General features: G+C 35.0%; 1 protein-coding gene across 6 annotated transcripts in view; it reads left to right on the top strand.

The window, feature by feature from the left end:
* LOC109088440 (calcium/calmodulin-dependent 3',5'-cyclic nucleotide phosphodiesterase 1A-like) overlaps positions 1-23,456 on the top strand; it is a 93,763-nt gene that overhangs the window by 55,198 nt on the left and 15,109 nt on the right. For all 6 annotated transcript variants that reach the window (XM_042731759.1, XM_042731763.1, XM_042731760.1 and 3 more), the window contains 4 exons: positions 15,377-15,490; positions 19,935-20,117; positions 22,745-22,811; positions 22,916-23,032. In XM_042731759.1, the coding sequence (XP_042587693.1) occupies positions 15,377-15,490; positions 19,935-20,117; positions 22,745-22,811; positions 22,916-23,032 (481 nt within the window). The remainder of the gene's footprint in view (positions 1-15,376; positions 15,491-19,934; positions 20,118-22,744; positions 22,812-22,915; positions 23,033-23,456) is intronic.

Here is a 23,456-nt window from a genome sequence, read left to right as displayed (position 1 = left end):
AGAAGAGAATATGCAGTTTGAGTTCAGCTCATATTCTCCAAAATTGTACTACGCTGATGTGGAGAGACACGGAGGAGTCGACTTGTTGAATAAAGTTGTTATTTTTGTTTTCTTCCAGTACAAAATGTATTCTTGTCGCTTCATAACGTTACGGTTGAACCACTGATGGCAGATGGACTATTCTGATGATATCTTTCATTCTTTTCTGGACCTTGACACTGTTATTTATTTGGCAGTCTATGAGACAGTCACAAATCTCCCGGTTTTTATCCAAAATATCTTAAATTGTGTTCCAAAGATGAACAAAGCTTTTACGAGTTTGGAACGACATGGGGGTAAGTGATTAATGCCAAAATTTTCATTTTGGGTGGAGTATCTCTTTAATGATGTGTTCATGTCCCATAAAGGTGATGCCTGTTTGAATTGTTTACTTTTTCATGGTTTTCTTCAAAGTTTTAGGCATATTGAAACAGCTGTACCTAAATGTTTTTAATGCTTTTATGTTGGACTAATTTCAGTTACATTTACATCTCAGGCTATGCACTTTTAATTTTTATTTATTTTAGATTTTTATTGTATTAACAACTAAGCTAAGAGTAGAAATGCATATTGCAGTTTTGCTTTGTTGCAAATAAAACTCCCATAGCCCATAACTACTGTAGTTTTAAGTTATTTTAATATATAAATTCAGTTAAATCATCAAACATTTGTATGACTTGACAGTGACTTTCTTGACCCAAGCTATGACTTCACTTGAATTGCTTGAAAAAAAGCAGTGACTTGACTTTACTTGCTTGATTCTCACAAAAAATTGACTTGGACTTGCTTGAGACTTGAAGATTAAGACTTGAGACTTACTTGTGACTTGCACATGTGTGACATACTCCCACCTCTGGTGTCTAGGGATGTTCATTTCGGTTATTTTTCCTAACCGTCAACCGATGCTCATTAACTGATTATTAACCGTTTACCGACAAGATTATTTTAAATTAGAATTGAATTAAATTAGAATGGATCAGTGTCTTTTGTTTCCCGGCAATTAATTTTACATGCCAAAAAGCAGCAAACAACAGAACATGAGGATTCACATGGTCATCATATCACATCACTCTCCTGCAGCGCTTCTGCTAGCGGAGAAAAACATAATAAAGCTAGGCTATATACAAAGTGACGTGACATACAGCCAAGTATGGTAACCCATACTCGGAATTCGTGCTCTGTGTTTAACCCATCCAAAGTGCACACACACAGCAGTGAGCACACACCCGGAGCAGTGGGCAGCCATTTATGCTGCAGTGCCCGGGGAGCATTTTTGGGGGTTCGGTGCCTTGCTCAAGGGCACCTCAGTCGTGGTATTGAGGGTGGAGAGAGCGCTGTACATTCACTCCCCCCACCCACAATTCCTGCCGGCCCGAGACTCGAACTCACAACCCTTGGATTGCAAGTCCGACTCTCTAACCATTAGGCCACAACTTCCCCTTTCGCTTATATATATATATAAACGAATAAATAGGCCTATACGAGAAATATATTTTTACTTAAATAATAAATTAAGAAAATGAACGAAAAACGCAGTTTCGGTTCATTTTTGTGCTGCGCGAAAGGAAACCAGACGACAGAAAGCGGCATCCTATTTTTCTTTAGGCTTATTTTATGCACAAAGATTTGTTTTTATTGTGAATGTACACAAATAAAGCCAAACCATTTACAATTCTGATTATCTTTATGACTAAAAGGAGTAGTTGCACTGTTAAGAATTAAAAGAGTAGTTGCTTCCACTGTTTAGGACTGTTTAGTTGCTTCCACTGTTAGAAGGAAAAAAATCAAGTGATTGTGCTGGCACCGCATGCGCGCACACAGTTAAGCTTTGCTACCTTGACAATGCAGTTCATTATCATAATGAAATATAGTGAGTCAAACATATGGGGAAAAAAACACACTGCTCAGTTTAAATATGTAGTAAAATCTGTGCCGTTAAGTGTTGTCACCATACTGCCGTGATGTTTTGCAAAACATTTTGTTTTATGTGGATATCGGAACACAAGTGAAGTAGGCTACATAATAAATAATAATTTGCCATTCAAATACATCGCGAATACGGAAACATTTGATTTTGTGTCGAATGAAAGACCCAACGTTGGTTTCAGTTTCGTTTTAGCCTAAATTATTTGTTTTGGCTTGTCGTTTATATTGCTATAACTTCTGAAATGCCTATTTTTAATTCTTTTTCTTTTCTAAATACTATTCATTGAAAGGATTTGTCGTGGAAAGATGGTAACTAAAATAGCCTAGCTATGTTTACAGTTTATTATAATGTTTGTAAACATTTTGTGTCGGCATTAGGCCTATTTCTGAATGAAATAATAAAATGCAATTTATTATATATGACTTAGGCTTATGTTTTTTTTCTCTAAAAAACATTTTTTTTTATACACATAGCGTATTTTAATGCAGCAAACCTTTTTAAATATTTTGATAAATTACTGAAAATAAATAAATTACTTTTTAAACCGTTTAACTGATTGTATTAATCGGTCAAAATTCTTAACAGTCGGTTAACATTTGACCGGTTAAAATGAACTTCCCTATGTGTGTCAGATAAGAGAGACACCAAAAGCGTGCAGTGTTGGGGGTTCTCCAGGACCAGGATTGGGAACCACTGCATTTGATAATACACATCAATTTAAAGGGTTAGTTCACCAAAAAAATGAAAATTCTATCATCAATTACTCACCCTCATGTCGTTCCAAACCTGTAAGACCTCTGTTCATTATCGGAACACAAATTAAGTTATTTTTGAGCTCTCTGACCCTCCCATAGACAGCAAGGGTCCTTACACGATCAACGTCCAGAAACATAGCAAGGATATCAGTAAAATAATCCATGTAACATCAGAGGGTTCAACCGTAATTTTACAAAGCTACGAGAATACTTTTTGTGCGAAAAAAAAAAAGAAGAAAAAAAACACTTTATTCTGATCCTCGAATCTGACTGGACAAGAGACTTTCTATTGATATTTTCACCTACGCGTTCTAGACAGGCTGTCAGTCAGTCTTTAAACCATTCATTTAACTACACGTTCAAAAATGCTGATTCATTCAAAGAGAGGCATAATGAAATGCGCTGTTGAAATCATTTTAACTTTTAGCGCCACATTGTAAGGCTCAGCTGACCAACAAAGCATTGATGCTAAGACAGAGATTTGGATTTCCTTGGACATGACAACTTATTTTCACAAATATATATGACTCACAAGCACATGCTCAGTTGATCTCTCTCTCTCATTCGCTGTGTGTTTAGGCTTGTTAAAGCGATAGTTCCCCCAAAAATGAAAATTTGATGTTTATCTGCTTAACCCCAGGGCATCCAAGATGTAGGTGACTTTGTTTCTTCAGTAGAACAATAATTATGATTTTTTTAACTTCAGCCATTGCAGTGTCTCAGCAGTACAATGCTTGGTAATGGTAACAGGATCTATGAGAGAAAAAAAACATGCACAGAAAAATCCAAATTAAACCCTGTGGCTTGTGACGATACATTGATGTGTAAAGACACAAAACGATCAGTCTGTGCAAGAAACTGAACAGTATTTATATCGTTTTTTTTTTACCTCTGATTCACGAAATGTTCGAACTGTTAGAACTCTTGTGAACGATATGTAAAGAAGCATGATTAATTTGTGAGATAGGTGGCGGTAATGCACTTATAAGTCTGCGATCCGCCATAAAGCAAGAAGAAGAAGATGTTGCAGGCAGCAGTGAAGCGCGTTCACAAGAGTTGTAACATTTCGGACATTGCGTGAATCAGAGGTCAAAAACGATATAAATACTGTTCAGTTTCTTGCACAGATCGATCATTTTGTGTCTTTACACATCAATGTATCGTTGCGAGCCGCAGGGTTTAATTTGGATTTTTCTGTGCATGTTTTTTTTTCTCTCTTATAGATTCTGTTACAATTACCAAGCATTGTACTGCTGAGACACTGCAATGTCTGAAGTTAAAAAATCATAATTGTTTTTCTACTGAAGAAACAAAGTCACCTACATCTTGGATGCCCTGGGGGTAAAGCAAATACACATCAAATTTTCATTTTTGGAGGAACTATCGCTTTAAGTGCAAATCTACGGAGCCTCTGTATAAATCAGAATGTTACACATTATGTTATCATTACTAACTTATTTAATTTTCAGTACACATGAACTAAGTGTAAAATGGTTCTTGCATTCCTCTGCGATTTGCCCGTCATATTGCGATATTGCGGTTATCGCGACAACCCTATCTTGAAGCTCATCTCATGTTAAATCTGCATTAAATGCACACTTTATACAGCTCACTGTAAGTTCATCACCTCATCTCAGCATGACGTTTTTAGATCTGGGCTTCCACTGGATCTGCTCTCATTATTTTTGTCAAGCGTCAAGTGACTTCTAAAAGCATTCAATTAATTAAGATTTGACTGATTGCATCGCATCTCAATTTTCCCATTTATTGAATAATGTGTCAGTTGCGATAAGACTTTCTGGTTTGTTAAGGAAATCACCATCATTGATATTCACAGTATTCACTGTTACTATGGTTACATATTTTATTCACAGTAATTATGAGGTATGAACAGGACAATTCAAGAGTCACATTTATTAGTAAATATGGTTGTAAAACCCAAATATTGACTTTGTGACTTTGTTGCCAGTGGCTCCAGCATTCTATTGAAGGGCAGACTGATCTGACTGATGATCACAAAATGAACATGACTGTTGAAGTCCTAATAGGGCAGTCAAGGACTCCAGTGTGATTCTCTGCCTGATTATCTTGTGATTGTCTCTTCTAAATTTCCTTTTCAGGAAAAGATTTTTTGATGCAACTGACTAGATTTATTCAGGGCCAATGGCAGACAGATTTTGGCCCCTTTTGTGATGACATTTTTAATAGGGCTCCTAATTTGATGGATGTTTCTTGAGCCTTAAGACCGTAAGCTTTGGAAAAGCACTTTATTATTTATTATTATTATTATTATTATTGATGTTGATGTTGTTGTTGTTGTTGTTGTTGCATATTTAAAAATGTATAGATATTATAATTCAGTGTAGTAATAATAATAATAATTTATTTTTTATTTATTTTATAAATAATTATAATTATTTCACATTTCACATTGAAGCACTGTATCGGAGCTTGATTAGTTTTGAGAAAAGCACGTGATCTGTGACATCCGAAGCTTCATTCACCCAAAAACCACGTGAATGCTTCCGTATCTGGTTCAAATGAAGCAAACCTCAACACATTATAATGTGTTAGCATTGTTTTTTTTTTTTTTGTAATATATATATGGAGCTCAATTAACAAAAATTAACTTTGCCCATGAAATATCAGTATAAGGACTGAGGCAAGAGAATAAACAGATCATAGATTTAATTTATGAATTTGTTTTATTTATTTTACTTATTTTAATGCCAGTACACTGACACAAATGAATGACTTCGACAATAAACATTATTTATATAAAATATAATAAAACAAAAAAATCAGTTGTAGAACCAGATGTGAAACCAGCGGCTGTAATGAAGCAGAATACTTTGGCCACAGCATAAACGGTTTTAAAAAAGTTACGAGTAATTAACCTTTTTCCGATACAATTGTGATGAAAGCTTCACTGGTTCAGAACGCTTCACTTCACCATCACTACAAAACACCAGCAAACAGTAGCACACAAGTTAATCCAAAAGGGTAATCCAGTAACAGGCGAAGGTCAGGGTAGGCAGCAAACAATTACAAAACAGAAAACGGTCCAAGATCAAAGAAAACAAAGGCAAGGCAAGGAAACGTTACAGGCTAGCAATCAACCACAATGTGAGTGTGGTAGTGTGGGACTGATGAGGTAATGAGAGACAGGTGACTGCAATTGATGATGCGTGCAGATGAGTCCGGGCAAAGGATTATGGGAAATGGAGTCCTGGGTGAATGGTAAAAGTGAGGGATGGAGTGCCCACTGGTGGAGGTCATTTGCTGAGAATGAAGATAATTTAGAGATAATAATGTGCTATTGTGGCAGAACATGTCGTGTCCTGAATGTGTCCTATGTAACCAGCTTCTACAGGTATAGTAGACATGATAAATTGCCTTCATTTCAATATTTTTATTATAATTAATTACAACAAAATTGCACATTATATTTTAGTCCAGTTTCTTGCAAATCAAAGTCATTCACATCCCCCAAGGGTTGGTATTTACATGGCTTGCGGAGGATAAGCACAAGGAGATGTTTAACAGAGCTAGTCTTAGCCAGTAAATCAGTGCCCTCTGTGCTGCCAAAACATGACTAGACCGACGTTACTTGCATTTAGAGCTTGAGCTTAACTGCTCCAAATGGGAACCCAAGAGGTTAGTTTACAATCCGGTGTAAACCAACCTGTCCTGCGGGCATTAAGATGTGGCTTCAGTACTTGGAGGCCTGTGGAGAAACAGGCTTGTGAAGAATGGGATGTTTGTTTAATCAGAGCTCTGCTGGCTGGAGGAATTGTTCTCTGGCAGGGTAGATCACTGCAGACTGCTTATGTCAACCTGGGCTTAGCACGTCACTAGAGGGGCTGAAGTCCTCCAGTCAAATCCATGCACGCACAATCTTGCTGGAATTAAGGTTCTGCATGACTGCTGGGCACCAGCCTCTTCGCAGGCCCCTTCTTGTAGCAATTAATATTGTCTGAATGATAAGAAATGTTATATTGTCAACTTTGAATGTACAAATTGATTCACAAACAAAGAGAGTTTCTGATTGGCTGCTTTTCTGATTGTCTAAAAAAGTGTGGGTTGCTTCTCTGATCCAAACAAGACATTTACTTCAGTGATATTTGTCAGGCTGTAGGGACATTTTATGTGTGGTATTCCAAACTAATGGCAGAAGCTTTTTTCCCCCCACCATGTTTGTAATTGGATGCAGTAATTTTCTTTTCATGTAAAGAGACTTTGAGCTTTGAAAAAGTGCTATATAATTATTTATTTAATGTTTGTTTGTTTGTAATACATTGTTATTTAATGAAAATCTTTTATTTTATTATTATTATTATTATAATTATTTATATTATGTAATAATATTAATTATTGTTAGTAGTAGTAGTAGTAGTTGTTATTAATAATGATTCATTATAACTGTAATTATAATGAAATTATAATTAATAATAATACTAATAAACATAATAATACAATATATTTTAGTGCTGTCAAACTATTAATCACATCCAAAATAAAGCTTTTTGTTTACAGAATTTATGTGTGTGTACTGTGTATATTTAATATGTATATATAAAAACACATGCATGTATATATTTAAGAAAAATATGTTAAGTTCATACATTTAAAATATTTTTATGTAATATCAATTATATGAATATATATATATGTAATATCAATTATATGAATATATATATATATATATATATATATATATATATATATATATATATATATATATATATATATATATATGTATGTATGTATATATGTATGTATGTATGTATATATATATATATATATATATATATATGTATATATATTCATATTATTAATACATACAAATACATATTTGAATGACTCAGTGATTGAATTAATATTTTAGTTTGTGTTACAATTTATTTTAAGGTGTCCTTGTTACAGTTTAATTATATAGTTAAGTACTGAGTAATATTAATTTACTACCTGTATTTACTATATGGTTAGGATTAGGATTTGTCTTAGGGTTACTTGCATGTAATTATGCATAATTTATTGTTATTATAATAGTAAGTACATGTAACATGTAACAAGGAAAGGACACCTTAAAATAAAGTGTTACCTTAGTTTGGTTTTATGTTCTTTTAATTTATTTCATAAGCCTTTTAATTGTATGCTATTACTGTAATAAACCCATATTCAAATTCAGAACTCAGTCAATAGTTAGTTAACATGTTATCTCTAGGTTAACTAAAAAAAAGTGGACTAAAACATGATGACAATCCACTTTCTTCCAAATCTTCGCCTGTGTTCACAATCTGTCTATAAATACGTTTGGTAAGCAGTGTTGGCGTCCAGGGAGGACAATTTATGACAATATTTTCCCTGTTGCCGAGGGGACTTTTTTGGAACCAAAAAGTCAGCAGCGGGATATTTGTGACATCAGAGAACACTTCCATTTATTTGTCAGAATAAATGGGGCGGGAAACAGCTTGCGGATGGCTTGTGCACATTATGCATGCGATTTTTTTTATACTTGAAAAGAGCTGGTTTGTGTCTCTGGACTCATCACACGCTCTTCCTCACCTCTCTAATTATTCTCAGGTCAGTGAGTGGTCCTATGGGTGCCATCTTGGCAGGGTGAGGAATGTAGAGTTGTCTGAGAGACTGGCAGCACATCTTTTCTTTTTTCCTTTCCATCACAGAGCCCTCGCTGGATCCCCGAGGGACCGTCAGTGACGGCAGTGGCTCTGAGTTTAGGACTTTTGTGCGTAGAATGGCACAGCAAGCTCATGGGAAAATGTTTAAGGGTTGACCTTCCTCTGTACTTGTGTGACTGGGGCACTATGGCCTGTCGACTGACTGTGCCAGCGTCTCACTGGGCCGCTGCTAGTGACGACGAGAAACATCCCCCTCGCCCTTTCTCCAGGGCTTTCTCATGCACTCTTAGAGAATGAGCTGGCTCTGAGGAGCACTTCTTGAAAAACTCAAAGCAAAACTTCCAGGGTTTGTTTTGTTTTGCGATCCCTAATCTGACCTGGGCGGATACACTGTGAGCTATGAAAAGCCTCGGTGGGTATAGATTTGGAAAAAGGGGACTTAGAAAAGGGGTGGGGACGGATTTGAACGTTTCAGACGGAGCAGCATGTTACTGCATGGGCCGAAGAGTCCAGATGCAGCTAAAAGAGGACAATGCAGGTCTCTTTACGGTGTTTTTGCTTCTGGGAGGCCTGCTATAGAAGTAAAGTCTGTTTCCAGGCAGGCCTCTTTTAGATGCTTATTTTCATTTCCATACGGGTCTGAAGACCCTCCCCGGTACACTGTGTCAGGGGCCACGGCAAAGTCTCCAAAAATACAGTCAGTCCAAGTGGATGTGCTCTAAAACCACTCGACAGGATGGGTCTGTCAGCCCGTCATACTTCATCTCTTGTGTTTTTCAGCTAGGTTTGCAGTCATATTCACAGCTCTCTGGGATACTTGATTCTGATTGGTCGGTTGCTTTCTTTTGTCAGATATTTCTGTTTAACGGCCATTATGGCACATGTGCCTCGTAAGCCCGTCATATAATGGCTCTGGCGCCGTTGAATCACTGAGTTTTACGATGGTCAGTATCCGCTTACCATAAAAATGATTTAAGATTGCAGCTAATCTGTCTGTAACTTCTTTTAAACAATATCTATTTTATTGATAGCAGACATATTGCTGTAATTTTAGTATTTTTTTTTATTTTGATTTAGGTTTAATTTTTATATTTTTGTAGTCTTCATTTATTTTAATTTTAGTTTAGGTTTTAGTAATTTTGTTACATGCTTTTGTAATTTTTTAATATTTCTATATTGCTTCAGTTTCTTTTTATTTCATGTTTTGATTGTCATTTTAGTACTTAAACTTACTTTATTTCAGTTAGTTGCCAAGTTGCTTATTTTCATTAATTTTATTTAATTTAACTTTTAATCAACAAGAACTTGTTTTTGTAGTTTTATAGTTTTTAATAGTTTAGGTATAGTTAGCCATATATTTATTTTAGTATTTCTGCAGCATATAGCATGCACAATGTGCATAATATGCAGAAATCAGCATGTGATGCCCCCGTGACCTACTAAATTTGAATGCTGCATCCCATAATGTAATGTAGTTGTTTTGACCTTCGAGTGTTATGAATGATAACAACTCTTTCTTGGCTTACTTTCTGACCAGATTGCCAAAAGTTAAGACATTTTTAAACAAAGTTGCATGATGCATACTGTTTCACGTATTATATTACACATATTCACATATTTCACATATTATGGCAAATAGCAGGCAATATAAAGTATATTTTGCACAGTATTCAGTAAGTTATGATGTAGAATCCTAAAATGCATACTTTGAATAAACTTTGGATAAAAGTTTCTGGCAAATATAATGTGAGCAAACATCAGAGGAGGAATGAGAGTACACCGGCATGAGTACATATAATATATCATCTGAGTGAGCAGCGCATGTCGGAGGTTCTGCTCTCTTGCTGTCCTCAATGTTAAACACACTCTTACAGGCTTCATGTGAATGCTGATAAGCACAAGCTGTTGTGAGGGGACCAGAGGGAGGGTGATGCACACAAGGCTCTGCATCCCGTTGCATTTGTGTCATATTAAATGTCATATACAGAGGGGTTCAAAAGTTTGAGACCACAAAATAGGATTTGATGTTGTTGTTTCTTTCTTCCATTAAAGCACAAGATGTTATTTTGAACTCTGTTGGAGCACATGATCATCAGGCTTTGTACATGTCAGCATCAGTGCTGTTGTCATTAAATCAAAAGAGAGAAATTGTCATTAATTAGATTTGTCATTAAATCTTTCTTTCTTTCGAAATTACAAATTTCAAGATTAAAAATTTTCAAAGCAAAATGATTGTACTAATGATTTTATTGATGTGCAAAATTATTTTGAAACAAAAAGTCATAAAAAAGCAGGTGTTTTCAAACCGGTTTTATTTTAGTATCATTGAGATGATGTTATTACATTTGTTTTTAGTTAAAGTTTTATACATGAGATATATTTTGTTAGTTAAAGTTAATTTTATTTCAAGCGAAAATGTTTTTATGGTTTTAGTTTTAGTTAACTATAAAATAACCTATAGGTCAAATGTTTATCTTCATCTAAAGCTGTTTTTAAAGAGACAGTGAAAAAAAACAACAACATTTAGACGGGATGATATTAAGAAGAGAGAAGGAGATATTTACAAGATCTTTATTGTGAGCTGTAAATCCTCTCCTAAAACAGTGCTTTGGAAAGTCTTCCTTTCTACAGCCTACAGAAATTATGTGATAATTATACATACTGTGACATTTTTGGTGTGTGGGTTGTTTTGTGTGTGTAATACACAGTTACACACCCTTCTTTGTATTATACTTCATCACCCAGGAGCTCAAAGTCGGGGATTGCCACAGACGCATTTTACCATAAAACGAGTGAAGGAATAAGTGTTGCTCACAATGTTTCCAAAGTCCTTATCAATCTCTTGCCCTTTTCCTCTGCCACTCTCCACAAGTCAGATGGAGTCCATCTCCTTCACGCACTTTCACACACTCCAGGTAAAAATAGGCCCTGAGAGGTTGACATGTCACTGCAGTGCTGTTCGCCCCCGGCCTCTTAACCTGAACCACATTCTGTCCTCACTCATACTCCTGCTGATTGTTGTATGGAAACAACTTTATTCACATGACAAATGTTTCATGGTATTTTAATGTGCTTGTTTATATTTTTGAATTTAGATTTAAAGGCTTTTTGAATTTAGATCACCCTCGGGCCTTCCAAGATGTAGATGAGTTTGTTTCTTCATCGGTTGTTTCTTCAACAGATCAGTTGTTTCAGTTGTCACATCAGTTGTTTCTTCAACAGATTTGGAGAAATGTAGCATTGCATCACTTGTTCACCAGTGGATCCTTGCAGTGAATGGGTGCCATCAGAATGACAGTCCAAACAGCTGAAAAAGTAATTTCATTGGAGAAATTAATATTATGGATAGTTTTTTATAAACAATCAGCTTTTCATTTCACAAAATGATATTTGATTGGCTGGAGTCTAAGTGGCTTACTTGTGGTGATGTTTTTATCAGCTGTTTGGACTCCCATTCTGATGGCACCCATTCACTGTAGATGATCCATTGGTGAGGAAATGATATGCATGCTAAATGCTTAATTTCTTCAAATCTGTTCCGATGAAGAATCAATCTTGGATGGCCTAAGGGTTAGTACATTTTCAGCAAATATTCATTTTTTAAGCTTTAAATGTTGTTCCTTTCTCCTGTCCCAGCATACTATCTATTTGTTGGTTAGTTTCTGAGGAAAATCGCTATCAAAACTGTTGTTTGCTGCTCTTTTTGTTTGATTGGCTCAACCAATGGCATGAATTTGGATGGCCAATAGCAGATGGGGGAAGTGTTCGGGAAACTTAAGTCCTTGTTTTTGCAGCTCGGTTTAAATTGAAGTTGAAATGAAAAGTTGAAAATACGTAGTATTTAAAAAAAATTTAGTCAGAAATCACTAGTAAATTCCACAAATAATTACAAAGGAACAACAAAGTAACATTTAATCAAACATGAAATTTTGAAGAAGAAAGAATGCAATTGTGTTTTTTTTTTGAAAAAGAAAAAGAAATAAAATAAATGAATAAAACTCTAATCTGTTTTATTTGCAACTTTATGGTTCAAAGGTTTTTTTTTTTACAGTTTGTAAGAATGAAAAGAATGCCTCTGAGCAATAATATTTTCCTCTGGGCTACAAAAACTCATGGGATCTCATTGAAATCCACATTTGGTAAAGATTCTGTCATTGTGTGCTGATGTCATGAAGCATTTCGTACTTCAGCTCTCAGTTTGTGGTGATGAAATCCAGTAATTTGACAAAGTCTTCACATTAAAAGTGCCGCAGGAATATCAGACCCACATTTCACAGCAACGACAGAGGATCTTCCAAAGGTAATTCATTCTTTCCGGTCACACTTGACAGACAAATTGCAATGAATGCAAGAATGACTAGCTTGGCTTTGAGAGCACTTTACCGTGAACATTTGCGTCATTTTCACATCAGATGTTATTCTGATCCACCCCAGACTACAATCAGAGTCAGACATCATTCCAGATCCTATCGTGACTGGAATTGGTAATGGCTAGAGAATGAAGTCAGGTCAGACTTCAGGAGAATCAACACCGACAAAAACAACATGCTCGGTGTTCACTGCTGTTTCTTTCACTCTGTTTTTCACTTAACCACTGGTTTCATCTGTTTGTATGCCTGCTGTTGTTTGTCTTTCATCCTGTCGTGGCGTTTCTGTGGCAGAGAGCCTCATCCAGTTTGAGTTTAGGCGTATGTGTTATCTGTCAATAGCACACTGATGAAGAGGTGTTTATTCAAGTTGCTACGGTACAGGCCACTGTCATAAACAAAAAAGCGGCTGGGTGATTGTAAGCAGACATTAATCAGAGGACATTTGGCCATTTTGAGATTATCGCTCCGTAACTCTGCCCACTTGGCTGATTAACAGAAGTGTTACCTACCCCTTTAGTGGAATACCCATATTAACTGAATGACAGACTGTGCATATGTCAACCATCAAGCACATAGTTGTTTCTTTTAAAGCTACAGACACCTGCTAGATACCTCAGTGCAGTGTGATTGACAGGTGAGTGGGTGGTACTTCGGTGTTGTCTGGGACTCATCTGAATGGATTAGCATATACCTCACCAATAAAATGCACATGTGTTTTCAACAGCTTTCGAATGTGGTGGAAACAGATGAATCTTGAGATATCTTGGATCCCGATTAGCTGTATAATATATGGTCCGATTTTAACGGCTTTCATATAATTGGTGTTTAATATTGGTGTTTTTGGCTTGTAAATCTTGATTCATATATATTAGGGATTTCTATCCCTGAAATATCAAGCTACTGTATTGTTTTAGATATCAGAAGTAAATGTGTCCTTTTTTGCTACAGATAGCTGAGTGTGATTGAGAATTTGTTGATCAGGGTCTGTGCTCGACTGGGTAGAAGTGTGTTTCTGACAACTTCTCCTTAAGACTCGACATCAGATCTGAGCTTTGACGGATTATGGATAAAAAAAAAATTGGAAAAGTCCTTAAAATAGATAATATCAGGTGTATGTGAAATTGCAGTTTGATTTATATATATAGGTCCATATATATTTGGACACAGGCACAAATTTTATTATTTTAGCTGCTGACCAAAACATATTCAAGGGTATTTGAGGGTATTTCCATCAAAATTTGAGGAAAGATTAAGGAATTACAGCTCTTTAATATGTACCCCCCCCCCTTTTTTTTATTGGGACGTTTATTAATTGGACAGTTGACTCAAAAGCTGTTTCATGGACAGGCGTGGGCTATTCTTTCATTATTTCTACATCAGTTAAGCAGGTAAAAGGTCTGGGGTTGATTCTTAGTGTGCCATTTGCATTTGGAAGCTGTTGTGTGAACCCACATCATGTGGTCAAAGGATCTCTCCATACAAGAGAAACAGACAATTGTTAGGCTTCAAAAACAAAATGCATTGTGTATAAAAATTGTAATTAAAGCTCAATTTAAAGCTCAGAGTGTGCACTTTAAGCCAATATTCATTATATAACTGTAACTTTTATGTTTTGGTCAGCATCTAAAATAATAAAAATTGTGCTTGTGTCCAAATATTTGAACTTGATATGTACTCAAACATTTCTTAAAAAAAAAAGACCAATGATATGAGTTCCTCTAATTCTTCTTTAATTTCTTTAAAGTCTTTGTTTTATTTTTTTTTAATTAATGACTTTTAAGATAACAATTAGAGACGAAACTGATACATGACAATGAGGATTCGGTAAAGAAATATTATATTTTTCTATATTTTTGTGCTTTCATCTCATTGCACTGTGTAAATCATTTCTACGCTCTCATTTTTCAGGTGCGATAAGAGGGATGTCGTTCAAAAAACAAGGAATGGGAGGCAGCATGTGATTGGATTACATGGAATTCATTACTGTCAAATGTTAACTTTGTTTTTTCGACCTACATATTTACAGGGTTACCTCACATTAACTCTGCCAAGATATTCGCTTTGCTTATTAAAAGAAAGTCTTATTGTGAGTGCCATGAGAGATTAACTGAGCGTAGCGTTTTGGCTCATGAGATTTGATGATTAAGATGCTGATGAACTGTAATCTTTTATTTTATATGTTTAACGCTCTTTGTTTTTCTGTGGGTGTGGAATTGGCAGTGTCTGTCTCATTTATCTGTTTCGTTTGTTTTAGAAAACAGATTGCATTCTCCTGTGTCATGGACAGATATCTCTTTGTGCGAGTTCATTGCAGGTTTTCAAGGAAAAATTCACACAACAATGAGAATTTTTATCATTATTATACACCCTTGTGTCATTCTAAACCCGTATGACTTCCTTTCAGAGCTGCTCTTTTTAATGAAAATAGATGGTGATTTACAGCCAAACTCTGAACATCTCTGTTTGCGTTTCACAGATGAAAAAAAATAATACAGATATGAGGCTGAATAAATGATGTAAAAATGTGAACTATTTCTGTAACCGACAATGGAATGTCAAAGAATGAAATCAGAGCTTTCAGATCAGATGTGGAATTTTCCTGAATTTCCTCACATTGAAGCCGTGACTCTTGTTTTCCTGCAGATTGAGATGTCTGGTGAAGCAGCTGGATAAGGGGGAGGTGAATGTCGTAGATCTGAGGAAAAACATTGAATATGCTGCATCAGTTCTGGAAGCAGTGTACATTGACGAAACTAGGTAAGTGAACACTTGGCTTTCAACAGTCTCGCATATAAGGTTGCCAACTTCAGCGGTGGAAAAGAAGTTACACTCTTTTGTTCTTTATACTGTACAATATATGCCATTTGAGATTTTGGTGGCAGGTGACAGCAGACGATGTTGTAAACAAAATCTAAATGCTGTACTGCACAGCACAGTATATGCTTGTTAGCTATGATTTTGGCTTATGAGTTTATTAAATCTTTGAATGAGTTTTAATGACCTTGTAAAGTGTCACTTACTATTACACTCAGTTTATCTTCTACCATGGCGATTTCTAACACTACACTTAAAAAACAAACAAACAAACAACTGGCTTTGAAACTATTTTCACTCGGAAATAAATACCATCAAGTAATACTTGATATTCTTAGAAGTAGAAAGTCTAAAATATTATTTTCTTGATCTTGAATTTCAAGCAGCTTCAATGAGTTTTGTTTTATTTACAACTTATATACAACTTATTAAAATATTTTTTACAGTGTAAAGAATTTTGACTTTAAAGGGGTCATATGATGCGATTTCAAGTTTTCCTTTCTCTTTGGAGTGTTATATATCTGTTCATGAATAGATAATATCCCTAGTTGCAAGTAGCAAAGGCTAAAGCCTTAAACCCAAAGAGATATTCTTTATAAAAGTTAAGATTTGTCCATGCCCTCATAAAACACCTCGTTTAAACATGCCCCCACATCTCTATGTCACTATGTGGGAAGATTTGCACAACACCACCCAAACTGTGTGCATAAAGGCTGTTTCTATAAAGTGGGGTGATTCCAACTTTGCAAGGACAGTCTGGTGCTTCTGACTCACAGCTTGTAAGTATGTTTTCATATTTAAAGAATTTGCCACTGACTATTCAAACACGAGTTTTGAGCAGTGTAGAGTAGCACTTGTTGTTTGTTGTTTTTTGAAATGCAGACATGGTTTTATGTTTACGTGACGCGATGCAACGCAATGCGTAAAAACACAGTATAAGTCATTATAATCAGTAATTACGTGCCCACTGGATGCAACAAATACCTCGTCTATAAAGGTTTTTATTGTTTTTGTCTCATTGCACCGGGACACAGCATCACAGCATGGCAAGGGGCGTAACATTTCTGTCACATGCTTGAGGTATTCGGCCAATCACAACGCACTGGATAGCTGGCCAATCAGCGTACACCTCACTTTTCAGAAAGATGAGCTTTATAAAAATGTACGCGTTTCAGAAGGCGGGACATAGAGGAGAAACAATAATGTACAGTATGTGGAAAAAAATGTTTTTTTGTTTGTTATGTTTTTTACCTTAAACTGCATAAACACATTTCATTACACTAAATACACTAAATAATGTTCTTATTTAGCAACGTCATATGACCCCTTTAAATATTTACAGACAGTTCAACTTCAGATTTTTTTGTATTTTAGACATTAATGAACATGTCATCACCATTTAGCCAAAACTGTAAACCCCAACAGATAAAAGTTGCTGTTAATCACCATTGATTTTCCTTGATCTTGATTTTTTTTTTAAGAAATTAATACTTTAATTCAACAGAGATGTGTTAAATTGATCACAAGTGATACAATTTCTGCATTGCTCAAATAAATGCTGTTCTCTTGAAATTTCTGTTCATTAAAGAAACCTGACCAAATTGCACAGTTTCCACAAAAATATTAAGCAGGACAACAGTAATGATACTGAAAATTCAGCTTTGAATACATTTGAATGAAAATACAATAGAAGTTATTTTAAGTTGTAATGACATTTCACAATATTACTGATTTTACTTAAGATAAGATAATTAATACGATAGCATAAGAGACAAAAAAAAAAAAAAAAACCTTTAAAAATATGTTTTACATTGTAATCTGAAATTTTATTCAAATTCAATTGCATTCTCAGTTGTTTGAGAGTAAAACGCTAAAATATGGGACAAACAGCATATGGATTTAATGGGTCAGTTCTGTCTTATGTAGCTGATCTGTCTTGTAGTTTAATTTCTTCCTTCCTATTTAAGGATGCATCTAGTTTTCTTCTCGATAATAATAGCTATTTGGTTCTCTCTCTTTCTCTGTTTTTTTACTTTGATGGAGACCATGGGAAGGGTGCAACACATATAAATGGTATGAGTGCCCTCTCCCTGAAGGATTATTCATCTAGTCCACCCTTTTGTCATTCAAGCATTCTCATCTTTGTTTCCAGCAGTTAGCAGGAGGTGTTTCACAAATGTCTAAAGAGTATTCATATTCAGCTCGCTCCCTGCGGAAGTCAGCCTCACAGTTAGTCGGCAGAGCTGCGTGTCCCATGGGCCCTCGATCCTAATTAACCGAGACCTAGAGCTCTGTCGCTTAGTTGTGCTTCAGACTGATGTGTACAGAGCGCTAGCGTTGTCCCACTAGAGCCTTGACAGCCTCTCGTTTGATGGCCTTGTGTTTAGACAGACTCGGCTATGGCTAATTACGTTTTCCTAATGACAGGCACAGGATGTATTTCCATGGTAGCAGCTTTGAGCAATTTTAGCTTGTTACTGGAACTCGGCGAATATTTGTTATGATAACATGTCGCATTTCCTGCGCCGGTCGGGCTTCCTACGTAAGACTGAGCAATAACAGTCACTATTCTTTCTGCCGCATTCATTTCTCAGGAAAAGCTTATTTATTTAATCTTATGCTGGTTGCTTAAGGTACTTCAGCGTTGAATACTGGCTTTCTCTCCAGTAGAGCGAGGGCAGGATGAGTCACGGCACCATGAGTAAATGAGCAAGTGGATGTGGAGACGTTTTCTTGCTTTCTGTCTGCACGTACTCGTAAACAACACCTTCAGTTCAGAACATCACACAGGTGTGGAACTGCATTTGGGTTTATTAGTCACAAAAACATGTACAGATCACATTTTACCATATACTACTACTTTGTATAAAAGTATATTTTATACTTTTATACTACTACAGTACTATTAATAAGAGATAGAGATAGAGATATGTCTTTATATATATATATATATATATATATATATATATATATATATATATATATATATACAGTATATATACACACACATTTATTTTATTTATTTATATATATATATAGAGAGAGAGAGAGAGAGAGAGATAATATATATAAGATCTGTCTATATATATATATATATATATATATATATATATATATATATATATATATATATATATATATATATATATATATATTATAAAAAAATACAAACACGAGGTGTAAATACTTTACAGTGTATATAATGCATATTTTTTATAATAGATAATATTTTTATTAATGTATTGTTTTTGTATTTAAAGTTTAAGTATTTCTTCATCTCTCTCCAATGTTTTTTATATAAAGCATATTTTAGGCCCATTAAGATCTTTATTATATATATATCTTTATATATATTTTACAGATTCCCATTACTGTAAACTTTTTTGTAATTTTTTTTTTTTTTTTTACATACAACTGATCTGTCTCTTTATCTTCTAATATTTCTGTTTAACAATAAAGCATATTTTAGGGCCATTGAGAGTTTCTTTTTTACTTCAAATACATGTGTATATGTGTAATTCTCTTTCTCTCTCCACAAACATCACACACACACACACACACACACACACACACACACACACACACACACACACACACACACACACTTCTTAATAAATAAAATGAAACATATTTTAAGACCATTAAGATTTTTAATTTCATGGGTTTATTGTTGCAATGCAAAAAGTCTTACTGTTTCTGAAAATAGGCTGCATTTTCTATAAGGAGTTTTATTTTGACTTGGGTGTGAAATATGACTGGGACATATTCCTGACAGGTTTTGTGAGACTCATCCTATTACAACCCACATAGAGAGCCAAAAATAACCCCTAAATACTGTATTCTTAATCTTTATACATCAGTTATTGCACATTCCAGCGATTGTAACACCCACCGACGCACATTTGAATGTAGGCTGCAGCCTCCTATGGGTTTTCCAGCTCTGTACTTCCACTGATGTTTGTTGATACTGTCACTAGAGCACAGATTCCCTGTTGACCGATATAGTTTGACCACATGCAGATATAGGTCAACCAGACTATAGCTTTTCAAATACCTAAGCTGATATCAAGAGAACAGTGTTGACAGATGTCATGATGGTGATGAATGTTTTTTCTGTTTTTATTTACTTATGTTATTATTTATTTCCCTATTTGCAATATTCAGAACTCTACATTTGAATGCAGAAAATTGTGGTGTTAAGAAATATTTTTAATCAATTCAATAAAAACTGCTACCAATTGCACAAATGCTACCAATTGCACTCTTCTACTATGCACACTAACATATAATATTTATCTTGGTAAAGGTCAAACTGTGGGCTCTTCACAGCAGCTGCTGTAGGCTCTTTGTAGTAATGTCCTCTGTGAAAATGTTTGTTGTTCTCCAGGCGGCTTCTGGACACAGAGGATGAGCTCAGTGATATCCAGGCAGACTCTGTGCCCATGGAGGTGCGAGATTGGCTGGCCTCCACCTTCACCAGGAAGATGGGAGTGGTGCGCAGACGGCCAGAAGAAAAGCCCCGGTTCCGCAGCATCGTTCACGCCGTTCAGGCTGGGATCTTTGTTGAACGGTATCTATTCTGTTTGTTATCCAAGAGTTAGTATGTTCACCATAATCCGAAATCATTTATAATTAGTTTCAACATGACCAAAGTTCATGATAATTTGATTAGGAAATTCTCAATGATTCATTTAATAATAAATGCATTGTGATTTATGCAAAGTTAATCATTGTCAGTAACATTTTATACAAAACCTCATGAAAATATTTAAGTTCACCCAAAAATATATATTCTGTCATTGTTTACTCACCCTAATGTTGTTCTGAAATCGTTAGTAATTTGAGTTTAATGTTAGCATGTTTCTCATTCAACAACATGATAGTCAAATGGAACCGAAAAATCTTGGTTACGAATATTTTTTTAAATAAATAGACATATATTTGATTCAGTACTGAAAAATATCAGTGCAAAGTGCATTTTATTAACGTTGCACTATTAACTAGTTGCTTATTAGCATGCCTGTTATGAACATATTGGCTGTTTATTAGTACTTACTGTATAAAGCACATATTCTGCATGATGATATTCTGCATCCCTAATCCTACCAAATATCTAAATAACTAAATTACTAACTATTAATAAGCAGCAAATTATGAGTTTATTGATGCAAAAGTCTTGCTATTAATGGTTTGCTAATAGCAAGAATCTGACCTTAAAATAAAGTGTGAATGAATATCATGTTGTTGAATGAGAAACATGCTAACATTAAACTCAAATTAATGAAGAATGTAGAGCATTCTAAATCAGTTACTTGATTTCCATCTTGACCAAGGTATTTCCTTTAAAGGAAGCGGTCTAGGTATGCTGCTCGCTAGGATTTGGGACAGAGCCTTTGTTTGACCATTTTATGTACGGCCTCTAAGTGAGTTTAAATCATACAGACAGTCCCATTTCACAGACCTGCCTGTTTTTTCTCGCTAACTGGGAAAATGTCTACCAAGATTACCGACACGTAAGACACACTTAAGGGCTTGTTCTGCATAATCTTTTCCAGTGACTGAAAATGAATGTCTCGATCCATTCCATTTGCATCGCAGCCGTCCTCTCTGTGGCATGTACCCTTACGTCTGTGTAATACGCACAAACCTCCTCCCTCTCACATGGGCAGAGCTCCTCATTTCCATGGAAACTCATTCAGAATGTCATAGACACCTGTTGAGCTTGAAGCGCTGATCACCGGGTGCTGTGTGATATCCAGTGCATGTTAGGGCTCTCTTAATGATACGAGACATTTAAAAAAGAAAAAAAAATGTTATTTTGAGGCATAAAAGGCTACATCAAACTCAGAAATTCAGAAATATGCATTGAATGTTTATTAAGCATTAAAACTTTATTAATTATAATTTGTTTGTTCACATTTGTTTGTTTTAATTTCCAACAAATAGCTAATTTCTCAGTAAGGAAGCTTACATTAGGGGTTTGATTTAAGTTTATTATAATATAATATTTTATTGAAGAATAATATAACATACTCTAATTTATATATTATTTTGTATTTTATAAATGTTATATTTATAATGATAAAACATATACAGTGTATGTGTGTGTGTGTGTATATATATATATATATATATATATATATATATATATATATATATATATATATATATATATATATATATATATATATATATATAATTACCATCAAAATTAAAGTTGGAATGATTTTCTGCATAGTGTGAACCTGTTCATTTTCCATTATTGGGATTTATCAGCGAGAGCCAAGTTAATAAGAACACTGGAACTGAATTTGATCACTATGTACTATTATTTTGGACTCTGGACTGTGAGAAGTAACATGACGTTTTAAGTGCTTTTCCAGCCTCATTAAAAAAGGAAAGTTTTAGTGTTATGTCCTGCGTATTCTTTGCTTTGATTCCCACTTGAATGTACTTCTGCAGAGGAATAAAGTTTTGTGAAGGTTCAGTAAACCACATGTAGATGTATCGCATCTGAATTTATTGCCGCTGTCAAAATCCAAGAAGTCCAGTGTTGTTTCTGCAGTTTTATCCCTGTAGGTAATATCCTCTCCTCCGTCCTCATCTCTTAAACACTTCGGTAAAGCTCCATTTATACTCCAGAGCTTAATAAAACCCTCCTGATTGTAATTAACAATTGAATAGTCTTGTATAATATCACTTACAGTATAAGCTTAAAGGGTTCTCTGAGAATCACTGAAATAAAGTCGTAGTGGAATTTTTTTTTTGCATAAAAAAATTATAATTTTGGTATCATAAACATAATTCATGTCAGTTTTACAAAACCTCTTTCAGACCCTTTTTTAATCAACATCAAGAATTTACTGTTTATATGAATGTAAAACAAGAAAATGTATATTTTAGGTTAAATTCAGAAGTTTCTAACCACTTTAATCATCTTTAGCCTGTACTGGTTCATTTTACATGATGTGACAGATAATTTGCATGCATAAAAGGTTTTTAAAATAGTTTTAGATGGAGAATGCAGTAACACCGCAGGACTTACAAAAAGTATTCAATGTCAACTAACCAAACGCAGTTTATGCAAATCTGGCATTACATTATGATTTGTTCACACAAAAATCTGTACTAAAATGTGTCTTGTTTAAAATGGCCAGAGTCATAGGAAAAAAGATTTATTATGGTTTGTGTTTGCAGAATGTACAGAAGAACATCCAACATGGCAGGGTTGACCTATCCGCCATCTGTAATTACAGCTCTTAAGGTACAGATTATTTTTACAGTAGACTATAACATGGCTTTAGTTTGTTTCCTTAAACTTTTATACTCCATCTGCCACCGATTCATAGGAGTCTTCCTCTTTTTCAGGATGTTGATAAATGGTCATTTGACGTCTTCACGCTTCAAGAGGCGAGTAGTGAACACGCTCTGAAGTTCCTGGTGTATGAACTGCTCACCAGATACGACCTGATCAGCCGCTTTAGGGTATGAGAGACTGCAAAAACCAGACCCACACCAAAACTGTGATATTAAATACATTGTTTACCTGGGATACTGACTCATAAACCCATAGGGAAACTGCCATGCTGCCACTGAATAAAATTAAATCTGTCATTTACTTACCCTTATGCCCTTTAAAATGACATGGAAGTGAGTTGTTGTGTAATATATTATGATTTCATCCTTTTGGAATAATACTTTTTTTCTTAGCCAAAGTTTTAACCAAAGTTGACGTTATCTCCAAAGCATGCATGTTTTTTCCCTTTAACAGGAGATTTATGTGATATACATCTGATATGGGTCGTCTGACATTTTCCATCTGTGCTCTTTCTTTGTTTTTCACCATTGTGTCAGCTCTCATCACTTCTTACCCTTTTCACAAGCATGGTGACGACAGACTCTAAACTCA

Source organism: Cyprinus carpio, chromosome B9 (assembly GCF_018340385.1).
Source record: "Cyprinus carpio isolate SPL01 chromosome B9, ASM1834038v1, whole genome shotgun sequence".
NCBI lineage: Eukaryota > Metazoa > Chordata > Actinopteri > Cypriniformes > Cyprinidae > Cyprinus > Cyprinus carpio.
The sequence above is the reverse complement of the archived record's forward strand: the minus strand, read 5'-3'. Positions and strand labels throughout refer to the sequence as shown.